Source organism: Pholcus phalangioides, unplaced genomic scaffold, assembly GCF_987345545.1.
Source record: "Pholcus phalangioides strain wild (caught in Gottingen) unplaced genomic scaffold, Ppha-v1.0 ptg000031l_1, whole genome shotgun sequence".
NCBI lineage: Eukaryota > Metazoa > Arthropoda > Arachnida > Araneae > Pholcidae > Pholcus > Pholcus phalangioides.
Window position 1 is genome coordinate 7582491 of NW_028301621.1, and position 15085 is coordinate 7597575.

General features: G+C 44.1%; 1 protein-coding gene across 1 annotated transcript; it reads right to left on the reverse strand.

Moving 5' to 3' along the window:
• Window positions 1-999: 999 nt before the first annotated feature.
• fry (microtubule binding protein furry) lies at window positions 1000-11533 on the reverse strand. Its single transcript, XM_089252943.1, has one exon. The coding sequence runs from the start codon at window positions 11450-11452 to the stop codon at window positions 2426-2428; it is 9027 nt and encodes a 3008-aa protein (XP_089109069.1). The 5' UTR covers window positions 11453-11533; the 3' UTR covers window positions 1000-2425.
• Between the last annotated feature and the right edge of the window lie 3552 nt (window positions 11534-15085).

Below are 15085 nucleotides of genomic sequence, written 5' to 3' on the forward strand. Positions count from 1 at the left end.
CTTTGAACAACCATCTTCATATTTCTTTCGTCTTTTTTTTAGAGCTTGAAAAGATTGCAAAAATTGAAAACTTCAGTTAACTGATATCTTCACGAGTTTTTACACATGTTAGAGAATGAATTTCGAGACCAGCAAAAATTTAGTAATCAACATTTTTTTAGATCGTGCAATAAATTCAGTAAGCAATCCATAATTGACCATATGGTTAATGATCTTTTAAACATTCATTATTGCAGCCAGTTTGAAGGTGAAAATTCACAACTGCCTTTGCACATAAGTTGAGATCATTTTCTTTGCATTTTATGTTTTCAATTCGCTGGTAGATGTCCCTATTAACGATCATAACACTTTGCTGCAGAGCATATGTGGCTGTGATTTCGCTAATTTGTTCAAATAGTTTTTTTTTTCACTTTTTTTTTTTATCTTGAAGTTTACAACCCAATTTTTTTTCTTACTGTAGAGCAGTGATTCCCAACGTGGGCGTTAACGCCCCCTGGGGGGCGATGGAATGTTCCAGGGGGGCAGTAGAAGCTATGGGTATAACATAGGATCCTATGGGTTAGATTGTGTTGGGGGACGATGGGAGAAAAACATTTCTGAAGAAGGGGGGCGATGGGACAAAAAAGGTTGAGAACCTATGCTATAGAGTTTGAATCACAAAAAGAAGATATTTATATATTTGGAAAATAATATTACACTTCAATAAATTTATTTTTATATGTGACGTTACGGCCTTTGTATGTGCTCTTTAAGACCCTGTATAAATAGTACAATTCAAAATAGATTTGTGAAGTGAAACTTCTTTAGTGTCATGAAAGTGAAATTTTGGGAGGGAAACAAAATCCATCACAGAAAGTGGAACGCTTTCTTTTTTCTCAAAACCGGTTCCATAGATGGGTTGTGATAAGGATGTCAGATTCGGTCACGTAAGAAAATAAAGTTGGGTCGGAGTTGGTTTGGGTGGTTAATGTAAGACAAAGATAGTTTATTACCTCCCCCCCCCCCCCCCCCACGACGCTGCTGGAATCATAGAACGTCCCCCTTTAGTATGATGGGCAATATAACAGTGTGTATTCCTGCAGCCTGGGGGTAAACAACCTAGAAGTTTCACTTCCATCGAGCGAGATTCTCAAGCAGATTTTTCAGGATTTCTATACACATGATGAGTCAGTAACTACAAGATTATGAGCTAAAAAAAAATTGAGTATTTAAGGGTTAATACATAATAGTAATATTCGAATGCTGACTATTTTGTATTATATAATCATTTTTCCCCCCCTTTCGTTGCCGGGGTAGTCTTGCAAAAAATTTTTGTTAGCAAATGTGCTGCCCAAAAGTGAATGGGGGAGACGCCTGTTTCTCTTGGTTTTGATTTGGCGATATTGACTTTCAACAGTATTCATTGTTTTTAATAGTGTCACATAAATATTTATTTTGTTTTTTGATGTAGTTAGTCGTTTCTTATGGAAGTGTAGCGAGGTGTATGTTCAGCGACAGGTTTAAGTATTTAACGGCCTGGCGCAAAAATAGCTTTGCAGCCCTTAAAAACAGGTTTTCCCATTCTTCAGTGTTGGTGGGCACCCTGGCGAATGCAAGCTTTACATTGACATCACTACTATTTCATAGTGATTTAAAAAAGATATTCGGTAATAAATTCAGACAACAGCCCGTGCTGTACAGTGAAGAAAAAATTTCAAGTGTGCTCCCGAGACTACTGCTCTACAATATTTGTATGCAGAGAACAGCAGGGAAAAAGCTGTCGGGGCTAGAGAACCGATTATCCAGGGCCCCACTACTAGATACTTTTCCCGATGGAGCAAGTTTCGCTTTATCATTTTGCTGCCCAGTGCAGCCACATCCTGCGCACCAGCTCAAATCCGGCCGTTTCAGACACAGTGGAATCTCCAATAGATACTTCTTGTTAGCAGACAAAATTTTCTGTTCCAAGGGGGGCGACCATTCTCAAGAAGTTATGTTGCATAACATCCAGCAAGGGCCACATTATCTGAGGTTTTAGTAATCTGAGGTTGGTCCAATCCACATCAGCTCGAATAACCAGGGTCCTACAATACATTTTTAAAAGTAAATTTTTCAACTCATTTTCATATCTATGCTTGCAACATGATCTCGCTTCCATCGGAATGCATATGATAACACTTTCACATTTTACTCTCGGAACTCTTGCAAGGACAAACAGATAAGACTGGGAGGTGTTCAAATTTGCTTTCTTCCATTCAATTAACCTAAAATTGTGCATCCTTCGAAATAATATCACAATCAATTTCTATTTCATTATTACATAAAAGTTTTTCTGTTTCTACCTGCATTTGATTAAATATTAATGCAACTTATATCAACCTACCTCTATCAACTACACCACTATATAAAATATTTATACCCTACATTTAAAAAAAAACACGCATTTTTAACATTCAGACCTACGGAACGGAGGCTCTTGGCTACGTTCAGCCTGCTGTGCCTGTTCGAAGGAATGCAACATCGAGGAGAGTTGCAGGCTGATATCTACCAGCTGGCGGCAGACATCGGTCAAACTATGCTCCTCCTGTGTCATTATGAAGTATTCATGCCGGTTCTCGCACAGGTGCTGTGCGAACGTCCGCAGGATAACATCGACGTCCTCCTCTTCAGAATGGCCAAAGGAAGCAGCGCCAGGGAACATGTTCCGGTAGCAGTGCAGATGTCGGATGGCCTTGCCCCACTTTCTTGCCTGGATCAGTTCCAACAGCACTGCCTCTGCCTCCTGTTGCGAGAGCAGGGAGATGTCGAGCTGCTCTGAGGGCGAGAGCCTGTCGCTTTCCGTGTCCTCTATGGCCCGCACGATCTCGACCTTCGCTGTCGTCGTGTCCTGGGACAGGTCCGTGACGGACACCTGCTGAACCGCGGCAGTCAGAAGGGACAGCAGCTTCACGTAACTCTCCAACAGGAGCAGCAGCTGGAAATGGAGTTTGTACAGGCAGCGGCACAGGTCTACTCGTTGTTCCTCGATGGTGCATTCGGCCACCGGTTCTCCGAGCTGTTCCAATTTGATTATGGACTTCATGCTGTCTAGGCACTCCATCGTGTGCTCCTGTTTTTCCAGGAACGTGTCCCAGTGTTCTTGTATTTCGAGGATACAAAACTTGTGTCTCTCCAGATGCAGCATGATCTCTGGGTCAACATAGATGAACGGGCACTCCACATGACTGTTTAGGATATCGAGCATCGTCAGGAAATGCGAGACGACACCGCGGAATGCATCGACTTGAGAAATCATCTGACAACACTCTCGAGTGAGCTTCGAAATCCTTTTGAATGTCTCCCTGAAAAGACGTGTGATTGTTTGATAGGTGGACGCTGCAATATTACCTGACGTATCCGTCATGAGCTCGTACACATGAGAACGCCAGATGTCTTCCATGTCCTCTGACGAATTTGATGGCAGGCGACCGGCTGCGATAACAGGAGAAAAACTGGGAGAGGTGTTGCTCAGTGTCAGGTCACCATCGCTTGCTATGCTCTGGGTTGAACCAGATGCCGGACTGGATGACCTACGCTTATGCTCCAACAATGGCAGTGAACTCGGAGGGAAGACGTAACCACTGTGACTGTTAGGAATATCGGAGTGGTCATCCAATGGAGAAACGCTACCCATCTCATCATCAGAAGACTCTTCTTTCCTTGGGCTCAGCATGGAATTACTCAAACTCAACCCAAGTTTCTGCTTGCTTCCGTCGTCGCTACCATCGTAGTTTGTCAGTGATCGTCTGCGGACACCCCAGTTGAAATTATCCATGCTCTCTCCTTCCTGACTTTCTAGTTCATATTCGAGGAAGTCAAAGTCTTTGAAAACTCCGAACTGAGCATTTTCCGGATGGGTGTCCTCAAGCTTGCTATCGGCCGACATGTCGTTGTTGGCCGCAGAGATTTCTTCGGTACTGCTGCACATCGAAGACTGGTGTTCGATCACATCGCTGCTCTGACTGAAAATGACGGATGGACTCTTCGGCAAGCCAACTCGCTGACCGCAGCTGGTGAGCAGACTGATCAGGTGTTCCCTGGTCCGAGCCTGAGACAGCCATGGCCGCTTCCAACCAGCACCTGATCCATTCTCTGTGAATGAATGGTTGTGAGAAAGACTCCGTCTGGGCGATGCAGCATTGTTTTCATCTTTCTCGCCTGAGGGCTTTTCGACGTCTTCTTTCTCCCCATCCTTAATTTGATATTTTTGACCGACTATCGGAGTCACAGAGAGGTCAATGGTGAACTCCATGGTTCTGCCTGGAAGTTCTCGCTTCGTACCAAACTCAGAATCAGCAAAAGACGTGTTAGAAGCAATACTGACACTATCTGCAGCGCAGTGGGCAACACCAAATGGAGCTGGCGGAGCGGCGAGAGTCGAAGATCTTGTGACAACCAATTTGAGGATTTTCAGGGAATCTTTCCACTGGGGTCCCTCGATGTATCTCGATATCACTCTCAGCAGATCAGAGTTTATCACTTGGGCAGATGTTGTCACATCCAGGTAATGAAGGACACAGTACAAGATTCCGAGTATATGATGTATCAGGTTCTGTGGACCCTTCTCCAGTATCTCCACAAGGAAGGAAATGATGTTCAGGAACACATGACTGTATGCATCATACAAATACTTGACGACACATTTCGTCCACTGGAAACTTTCTTTGCTGAAGGCCCGTTTGCTGTAGAGCATCATGACCGTTGCCAAGTTCTCTAGCTTCTTAGATTTTTCCATGCATATCTGTGCAATGTTCTCAGCAGTTTTTATGCACAGTGGATTGGGGTCGTCGTAATTGAGAAGCAGATATGGCAAGATAGCCATCACATGGAATGGGAAAGCCAGCAATTCCGAAGGATCAACAATGGGAATGTCCAACAAGCCTGTGAACTGAGTCAAGATGTGGATGGTGGCATCCAGCATGTTAGGGGAGGCACATCCTTTCAACAGGAGGGCGTGGACGCCAGGGAAATTCGACCACTTCATCTGCATCTGTATCTTCTCTATCTTTTCCTGACAGTCTGTGCGTTCCAGTGGTATCTTTGACAAGACCTTCTCGAGGAGCCGCAATGCCAGGAGGAACTCATGCTCATAATCAGATTCCAGGAGGGACAGTGCTATCCAGAAGAACTGGGCCAGCAGAGTCATGTGATCCTCCTGCGCATACTGCTCATCAACCATCTTCAATGACTGGGCGCTCCTGGAACGGCCGAGGTTGTTGCTGTTGTTGCATTTTGACCGCATGTCTATGTCTGTGCTGCTTCTGTTCCTCAGGTCCCTGATCTCCATGGACGGAGAATCGTGGTACTTCCTTCCGGAGTACGACGTGCTCCTCTGGTGGCCACCGGTCGAAACGCTCAGGGCGTTGCTGGACCCACCGCTGCTGCTGCTGGCAGTCGATTGAGAAACGGGAACGGAGGGAGCACTTTTCCTGTTGATCTCTTTATTCAGGTTTGGAGTCGACTTGAAGAAGTCCTTCATGAAATCGCTGATCCTGAAGGTGGAATCGAGAGAGTCAATCGCTTCTTCCAGCGTCAACATCAACTCTGTCACATAGCCCTGCATGTCTTCTCCCTGTTCCGTGACAGTCTCAACAAGCCGGGAGAGAATATCTGACAGCATCCTGGCAGTTAACGGGACCTTGAGTGCCCTGAAAATTTGTAGAGACCGTCCGGCGTAGTGACGGGAGGAGCACGACAGAGCCAGTTGTAACGCTATCTGCGCCCAGCGATCTTGTATATGAGCAGCCGGGATGGATTCTTTGAAAACGAACAGGACGTACTGAAGAAATATGGAAAGTTGCTCGGCACTTTTTATCGTCCACACTTTTGCCGTGATGTCTTCATAGCTCCAGAGCGAGTGTCCCTTCTTTGCTGCGAGAAAATCCACCAGAGCTTTCACTGTGTTTTCTAGAGGTGTGGTAGTGCTCACCATTTGATTTTCTGAAACACTGCATTGAGTTACTTCAGACTCTGCAGCACCAGTAGTGAAATTATCAGCAGCCAATGTCTCGCATGAAACGCTTTCTTGCATTATCTTTGAACTATGCGAGTCGATGGTGGATTCAGTATCACCAGAAGCATTTGCAGGTGTAATGGTCTCTGGTTTCTCTTCGGGACTCGATAATTTACCGGGAATTTCTGTGAAGTTTATCCGTGCCGCGAGTAGAGACTGAGACGGCAGACCGTAACCGAGTTCCTGGGTTTTATTGTTCAAGAGTATCTTGGCAATTCCCAGGTGATCATTGTGTCGGGTCAACACGATCAGCATCTTCAGCAACAGAGCCTTACAGTGCTCATGGACCAATGAACGCGTGTGATCCAGACCCAGGAAGACAATGTGTAACATGAGAGGCACATGTGGCGACCAGTCAATGTTGATTCCGCCTAGAACGTCTGTAAACAACATCACAGCCAGGTTGCACCGGTGAAAACCTGCAACGGGTTGAGAACTGTCTGGTAAGAATTCTGTCAGTGGGGCGTAGTATCCGCCAAACTCTGGCATTGGCAGCGGGTGGGGCTGCGGTGTCTCGGGGTGTTTCATGGCAATCAGCGTGTCTTCTGTCACATGACACATCAACAAAAAATTATCTTCCTCCACGGAAGATATGATGGTGTTCTGACCATCGTCGCTCACAGTGGTGGCAGCTGAAGAAGCCACCTGACCTTTACCAGAACTCACGATGGACGGAGTGCTCTGTACAGATCCCTGAGCGCTCCCTTCGTCTCGCATGGCACTGTCTTTTTCACAACCACTCTCTGTGCTGTGACGTTTCGTGTGTAGGGTTCCCCTCTCCAAGGCTAACTCGGCTCTGGGAGCATCTGTGTGGGTATTGTTTGACACATCTTCATCGGAATGACTGCTTTCTTTTCGCACACAGGTGACACGAAAGAAAGGCGGAGTTTCGGTCCGTTCGATCAAGCAGTTGAGAGTCTCAACAGTCTGCATATCTGCCATGATTTCATCCAGGAGACGTTCTGGTCTAGCTTTGGCCATGAACAAGACAACTCGCTTGGCATACACCAACAGCTCATTTGGCGCCAATCCAGTTATTATGAACAGATACCTCATGATTATTTTGAGATTGTTCGGCCAACACGAGCACAAAGACGCCCACAGATCCTCTATCTCTTTTGGATGCAGATCGCTGAACTTTGCGGTGATGTAAAACAGATTATTTAGCACCATTTCGGTGGCTTCAGCCGAGCCCCATCCCTCTCGCCGTTCCAGGGGGACTGCAGGACAATTTTCTGGAGCACAGAACTCATGTATGCACATCATGTTGTTCATCTGGCTGTTCTGCTGCACATTCGGATCGACCAGCTCCATGTTATAGAGCCAAGGCAGGAGGTACTGGAGCAAGTTCTGCCGGACAGGCGGGCGAGCTGTCTGCAACCTGCTGGTGATCTCAGAAAATATTGGCATCGTTAATTCGGGATGCAAGTGAGCGAGCCGCTGCGAGAGCTGCATCTGAGAGCAAGGGTATGACATGAAGAGCAGATCAGCTGTCACCACCTGTTTCTTCCTGAGCGTCACTTCTTGGTTTCCCATATCATTGCCACCAGAATCTATATTCAGAGACGTGCAGTTGCCAAAAAACCTATGATCCAGTATCTGTAGCAGCTGTAGCGCTGTCTCTTGTACTTTGCCCCTGGGACAGCCAGTGTTAAGCAGGGTGACGTTTATAATAGCCATGTAATGGTCGCAGGGGTACTCACGGACACTGAATATCGTCGCGAGGGCATTGAAACACACGTCTGCCATCTCTGTGTCTCCTGTGTAGCAACAATCTACCAGCCAGTCGAGCAATGCCCCGACGTCAGGGTTGAACTCCAACAGTAATACAACCGTCTCCTGTCCAAGGTGGTATATGCGCTCGGTGTCAGAATTCAGAAGACTGTTCAACCAGTTGTAGAAAGCGCTCTCTTCGCTTATTCCCTGTGGATCAAAACAGGGCCCGCAGCACAGGACAGCAGACATAGCCTGCAGGGCAGAGAACTCAAAGTCAGAGCACGGCTCCTCCTTCATGTTCTTCCTGTCAACGACACCGAAGTACGAACCAAACTTTCCACTCCAGGTCGCAAAGAGATAGAACAAGTTCCTGCGGAGGTCATGCCCCAACAGATTTATCCGGTTCTCAAGCGAGAAACTCTTAATCAACTTGTGGATGAAGCTGCAGAAATGCTGTTTGATCTCCTGCACAATGCTTGGCACATCTTTGTCATTTTCGGTCTCAAGGTATAACCTGGCACCATCTATGTATTCAACAAAGGTAGTGTTGAGAGACGATGCATCCCTGTCCAACACGCTGCTGCTTTTCCCGAAAGCACCACCTTCAGCGATGAGCTCCAGCACTCGAGCGAGTTGCACTCTCAGAACGTCCCTCCTCCTCCTCCTACGCATGTTCTCTTGCTTGCGGTCGATGGCCTCTCGGATGTAGATTACCAACTCCTCCATCAAGTCTTTGACAATAAGGTGATTGACGTGCGACAATCCAAGGACAACAGCATCTCGCAGATCAGCCTGTTCGCTCCTCAGCAGGGGAACGATCTGCTTGAACAGGTGAGACACCTGGATGCTAGAGCTGTTAGGAGACCTACTCTCCGATCTGTCTGAACTGATACTGTCAGGAGACGAACTTAAACTCAAGTCCGGGGCGACGAATCTCACGATGGTCATGTTGCTTGGCGGAGCAATCCGGCATGCGAACATCAGGTAATTACGCCACAGGCTGAGATGCTGGTCTCTTTCGTTTGGTGCTTTCTTCACAACTGTGCTCCTCAGCAGCGACGCCCTGTTATCGCTGACAGGATTGAGGTCCAGGTGGGTGAACAATGTCATTATCCGGGAATATATTATCGGCCAAGAATGAGCAACAGCACTGGGACACTTTGTAAACAGATCACTGTTATCGACAAAACCTAATAAACAGGTGCACCAAGCATCTATACCCGAACCATCCGATATCTCTAAGTTACTCGCTGCTTTGCTGGATCCATCGGCTACTTCGTGGTGACCCGACGTCCACGCTGTGCTGTTTCTTTCAGTCAACCACTGGAGATCGATATGAGATGCTGATAGTAGAGCTGCTTTTTCTGCAGGGGGTAGAAGAGGGAGGCATTTACCAGCGACTTGAGGACAACATCTATCAATTACATCAGACACCGGTTCCTCATCAGACGAGGAAACCAATGTCTTTAGCAGCCATTTCGTTTCTTTGAGTATGTGGACAGCCAAACGTCTTGGAGGTAACCGACAATTGCACAGTAACACCAGAGCCACTGCCTCTATCAAATGCAAAACGTTATTGAGCTGCTCGAACTTCACATGCTCACAGGTGTTTTTCTTCAGTGAATTTTGAGAATGTGACTGCAGGGCATTCTTCCAGTTTGTAAGAAACTGCAGCAGCATGCGAAGAGAAGGATCCAGGAGCTGAGGGAAGGTATCGTTGACTTCCCTCAGCATGAACTGCACAAAACCTGAAATAACGTCTTCCCTCCAATCGGGGAAATCGAGAGTCATATTCTGGAGAGATTGAAAAGCTAACGCACGAAGTTCTTCATCCATGTGAACGGTCAATCTGGACAAGAGATCGATCAGATCGTTTCTGCTCATGCCATCCGGAATGAGTCTTGGTACAGCCGCTACACACGTCCGAAAAAGATCTATTTTTGGTTTACGTTCGCCGGTGATCATATCGTCGGGTTCTTTATTAATATTCTGTACAGTGGTCATCATCAGGGGGCGTCCGAACTGTATATCCAATGCTTTCAGGATGTCGTCAAAAACTTTTCGCACGTACGGATGATAGTGAGACATACCGATGGTCTTGGCTGTCTCTTCGGTCAGCATTTTGTTCAGGAACGTCTTTTTGACCCTCAGCGTATTTCCCGAAGGGAGGACGCCGACGGTCCGTGGCATCGGTGGATCCCCTTCTTTCTGTTGAAGGCTGTCCGCTACTACAAGAAAGGCTCTTAACGCTATGCTCATCCGTTCGGGAGTGAGAATAATTTTAATTGGTCTTCCAACAGAGAGCAGGTCGAAAACGATCTCCTTCATCGCGAAATCCAATCTCTCTTGAGCGATAAACTGAATTATTTTCACGAAAATATTCAACGGCGTGTCTCTGGGGACGACAGCCTTTGATCCCTTTGGAAACAAAGAATTTACGATGCTTTGCAACCTACTCTGAGTTGCAGTGTTACTTTCACATTTTATACGGATCATGTACACCCACAAAAGTCTGTAGAGGGACTCCAGAGCTACACGGCTCATCTTTGGATCCCGGTTCTTCAAGTGCGACAGACACATGGCGAGGAAGTAATGCCAGTTCTGGAGGAAGAACAACTTCTGGCTGACGCACAAGAGACACGTGACCAATGGGAAAAGGGCAAGGCTGTGCTTTTTTTTAGTGCAGAGATCTAACGTTTGTGAATAAAGCATCTCCACAAAAGTCTTCAAACACGGCACGTTCACTTCATTCTTGACCGTCGCAGCAACTGGGACTAGGATCTCGACAAACAGACCAGCTAGAGCATGCTTGATATCTTTATCTTTAACTTCTAGAAAATAGGTGGCACATTCTTGCATGAACTGGAATGACGCCTCAAACTCTTCTATGGGAACCATCTTGACCCTAAAAAACTTCATACCCATAAGCAAACTGATAATACTGTGAGTGATTATTGGACTAGGCTCTTTACTCTTCAGTTCTTTCAGTTCCGCCACAAAACGTTTCCTCACAGACTGGAACCGTGAATGGGCGAGGACACCGATGACTTCGGCGTACAGATCAGCAATGATATTGACGTTCTGGGCGTTAGGGCCGGTCTGAGCGCCTTCTCGGAATTTGAAGTGTTTGAAAGCAAGATTCTCGATATAACTGACGAGGTCATCGTGCCCGGGATGAACCGAAAGCTGACGGAGCACCTCGATAAGGACGAGACAGAAAATGAATTCGACGGCGAGATCTCTCCGCTCGAGTATATGGTCGCGGTCGGTTCTTTCCTGTGTCTCCTTGGACTTGGTGTCCGCCCGAAGCCTTTGCTCCAGGGTCTGGTTGGCAGCGGCGTCGACGCCCTGTCTCTCGTACCACGCGAACAGGGTCCTCAGCAGCGACGGTAGGCAGTGCTCAGCCACGGATCCAAAAGCACTAAGGAGTTGATCGAAGAGAGCGTCTTCTCCCCTTTGGAGAGACTTGGACAGAGGCCTTTCGAGCGACTCCGAAAGAACCAGGTCGATTTTCCGTTCGGCTTGGACCGTGAACTCCGCAAACAAAGTCCTCAATATGAACTCCCCAGGCTTCACGTCGATGTCTATGTTCATACCAGACGGGAAGACCTGTCTGTCTTTCCTGGCTCCCCAGGGCAGCTGGCTGCTGACATTGCAGCCCGGGGCCGCCGAGTTCTTGTTCTCGGATATAGAAGACAAAGCCATGATCTAACGGTCGGATTATTACATTTTCATCACCTCAAATTTTATAAGGCAAACCCTAGCCAAAATTGACATATCAGTTCGGTTAAAGCTTTACGGAGCGCTACCAGAGGACACATCAATGATGAAAAATCAGTTGTAAAAAAACATTAATACATCTCATACATCTGTAATTTCTAAACAAAATATGACTTTCATAAAACTATTCTCTCGTGAAAAATAGTTATTTAAATTTTCTCTAGTTCTCGAATAAAATAGGTTTTTCATCTGTGAAAAAAATCACACATGAAAAACCGGTAAGAAAAACTTCATTTCGAAGAATTATCGACTTGAAAAATATTTTGTTGTGTGAATTATTATTTTTCTTCCCGGTTACATTTTTACAAAAGGAAAACTTTAATTATTTTTTGTTTTTTAGGGAATTTTCATGAAAACTCTTCAAAAAAAAAATGAAAAAAATTAACATGTCAGGTTTTCTACATCAGTCAACGCCGTACTGGTTCGTATTTGTAAACAAACAAATTTTGAGTTGAAAAGAGAGCTTACAGGGCTGTGTTTGCCGTAATCTTCTGCTAACTTCCAACGGAGCCACAGCCCAGTAAGCACTATTTTTTCTGAAAGTGTAATTTTTAATAAGTTTCGTTTAAATGAGATGATGTGTGTTGATTCGTTGTTGGTTGATTGCACTTACAGGAATTATAAATTTATTTTATTTATTATTTACAGGTACCACATGTATTGTATTGATACATTCATAAACGACATAAATTATTTGCTTGAATACAAATGAGATGAAAATGTGTATTTGTTCGGTGACTTAAGCATCGATATTTTAAGATGTTAAGACTTGAATATTTTTCCTTACGTGAATTTGATGTCAAGATCTGGATTTCAACGTTAATTAATTCTCCAACTAGAGAAACCAAAACATCAACTACTTGTATAGAGAGATCATATTTTTTGTAGATCCCCAGAAATTTGAATTCAAAAAAAGCGGTACTTCTCAATTTGTGCATAACTGATACATAAAATGGCTTTATTTTATTTAGAAACAGATTATTACAGCAATGACTCAAATTATGAAACGAGGTGCTCTACCTATCTTGATAAAAATAAATTTATTGGTCTTGTAAAAATGGTTTTGATATGAAGAAATTCCGAAATACATTGGTTGGTATTTATAATAATCTTTAACCCCTGTCCACTGCACTATTGTACCGCCCGGGAAATATTGCCCCGGAAATTTAAGGTCTATATGACCTTGAATTTTCTGCACATGCTTAAAAGGGCGGTACCTTCAACGCCAACTCAATAGCCTTGTTTACATGGGAAATGAAAAAATAAGGGGAAACCGCCATCCACCAAAGCCAAAATTATTTTGCTGAACAGGGAAAACTGGCAACTCTGTTTCCTTATTCCGCAATAGTGAAAAATCGCAAAAGATTATGAGAAATAGTATGCACCGCGAAAATCCCCAAGAGGATATGTAAATACAGTATTCTTCCTCCTCTTTCTCTACTAGGGAAAACAGTCATCAAGCCAGTGCCTGAACTCTCAGTGATACCGCAATATTGAACATGCAAACCGGGCTAATATGACTTGAACATGAAACGCACCCCCCCCCCCCGATACTTCTGAACGCCCCCTCACACTTCTCAGCGCCCACGTTGGGAACCACTGCTATAAACCAACTATAAAGGGGCCCGTCAAAAGTCTGGTGGCCCACCAGAGGCTTCAGCCTAGTGGTCCCGCTCTAGGATGTGGAGGCCATGATCAGGATAAATTTTTCTCTTCAAATATTCAAGGATCGTCTCTATTAAACGAGGTATCCGAGTTAGCTCAGAATTCGTTTCCTCTGCTTGACTGAGATTCTTATTTTATTCGTATTATTTTGCCTAATTGTCACAAGTAAAAGTCACAAAGTGAAACGTTTAAAACTTTCACAGGGATCAAAAAATTAAATTTATACAGAAAATACCAACCTGCTTTGACTTGAAAAGCTGAAAAAAAAACATTTATCGAATTATACATCCGGATCAATTTTTATTGGTGGACATTGCTTTGTCTGGTTAACTGTGAGCCTTAATTTTTATTAAGCGAAGGAGGAAGTAGGATTCAAGAACTTTTTTTAAAACAATAATTCTTATGCTTTTCATCTTCTGCTCTTCTTTCATCTCCAAAGTTTTCATTTATTTGTACAATTGCACATGATGCTGTTAATAAAAAACAGTTTTAGCTGGTAATGTGCATCAGAATATTTCGTAAAATGTTTCTAGATATTACACATTATTCAGTTTGCACCTCAAACTTTTTCCCGTTAGCTATTTTTTGCGAGGGTAGCCGGCACAAATGCTCAAATTTATTATCGAAAATAGCTTATTCATTAATTGTAACACCAGTTGCTGCAAGCAATTTTTTAAATAAGTATGTTGCTTATTGAGAAAATATAAAAAATTTAAATTTAGTTTTAATTTTTAACTATCTTCAATTTTTAATTTAATTAATTTGTATTTTTCATTAAATTGAATCATAATCAATTTTAAATTAATTTGAAGTTTTAAATAGTTCTAATTCTCTTAATAAATTTTTTGAAATATTAATTTTTATATTTTAAGTGCGTTTGGCACCTGCGGACACTAGGTTGGGCATCACCAATGGACGTCTTCACTAAAAAATCCCCCCCCCCCCAACACACCACCCGGGAAAAAATATTTTTTCGCTGAATAAATTCATTTTTTGTGAAAAGTTAGGGAAATCCGGCTGGGGGGGGGGGGAATTTTATATTTCCTCTTGCGTCGTTATCATAAAGACCCACCCAACAAGGCCTTAGGTCCCTTTCACATGAGCGCATGTTTGCTCATGCGACTCCTCCAGAAGCAGTCGGCCAATAACGCCCGATGTAAAGTGCTGTCGTATTGCGTTCTGTAGGAAAACATATCATATTGCTTTTCCTATTGATGAGTGGACGCCCGTGTCACGCTGGGCAATTCACGTTGCACTCGTCACAGAAAACCTGGCTTTATATACAGTGGATTTCGTTTTTGACGTTCCCTCTTAGCACGACTTATTTTCGTGGTCCCAACTGATTTCTCTCTACTGATATTTCCAGTTAAAAAACGTTTTCCCGCTTATAAAGCTTTGCAATGCCTGGATTAGAGTATAACATTACTTATTAGAGATTGGATTTTTTTTCCGAAAAAAAAAACAATTATTTCATTCTGTTACTTATGTACTTCATATTTATAGTATCTTTATACCAGACGCTGCCAACCTCTTTCAAACCGAGCACAACTCTGATCTATCGACAGGGCAATGTTTTTTCGTATACTTGATACATTTTTGTTGTTTGTAATTTCCCGTTTGGTCCACATCCACAAACTACGTAGATACTTCAGCTAATTAGCGTGGTGTCCCAAGCTTGACTGCCGTTCTTTATTACTATTATACAAGTCAGGAGGGTGCTGCCATCTTTTGACGGTATTAAGTACTAAATATAATTACATGCCCCAGGTCAACGCCATCTATAGCAGGCCTCAGTGCAAACCTCGTGACATCATTGAAGGTCATCTCACCTAGTCTAGATATACTACATAATAGGGTAAAGATAGCACATGCATTGGTCTGCTATATCGTATG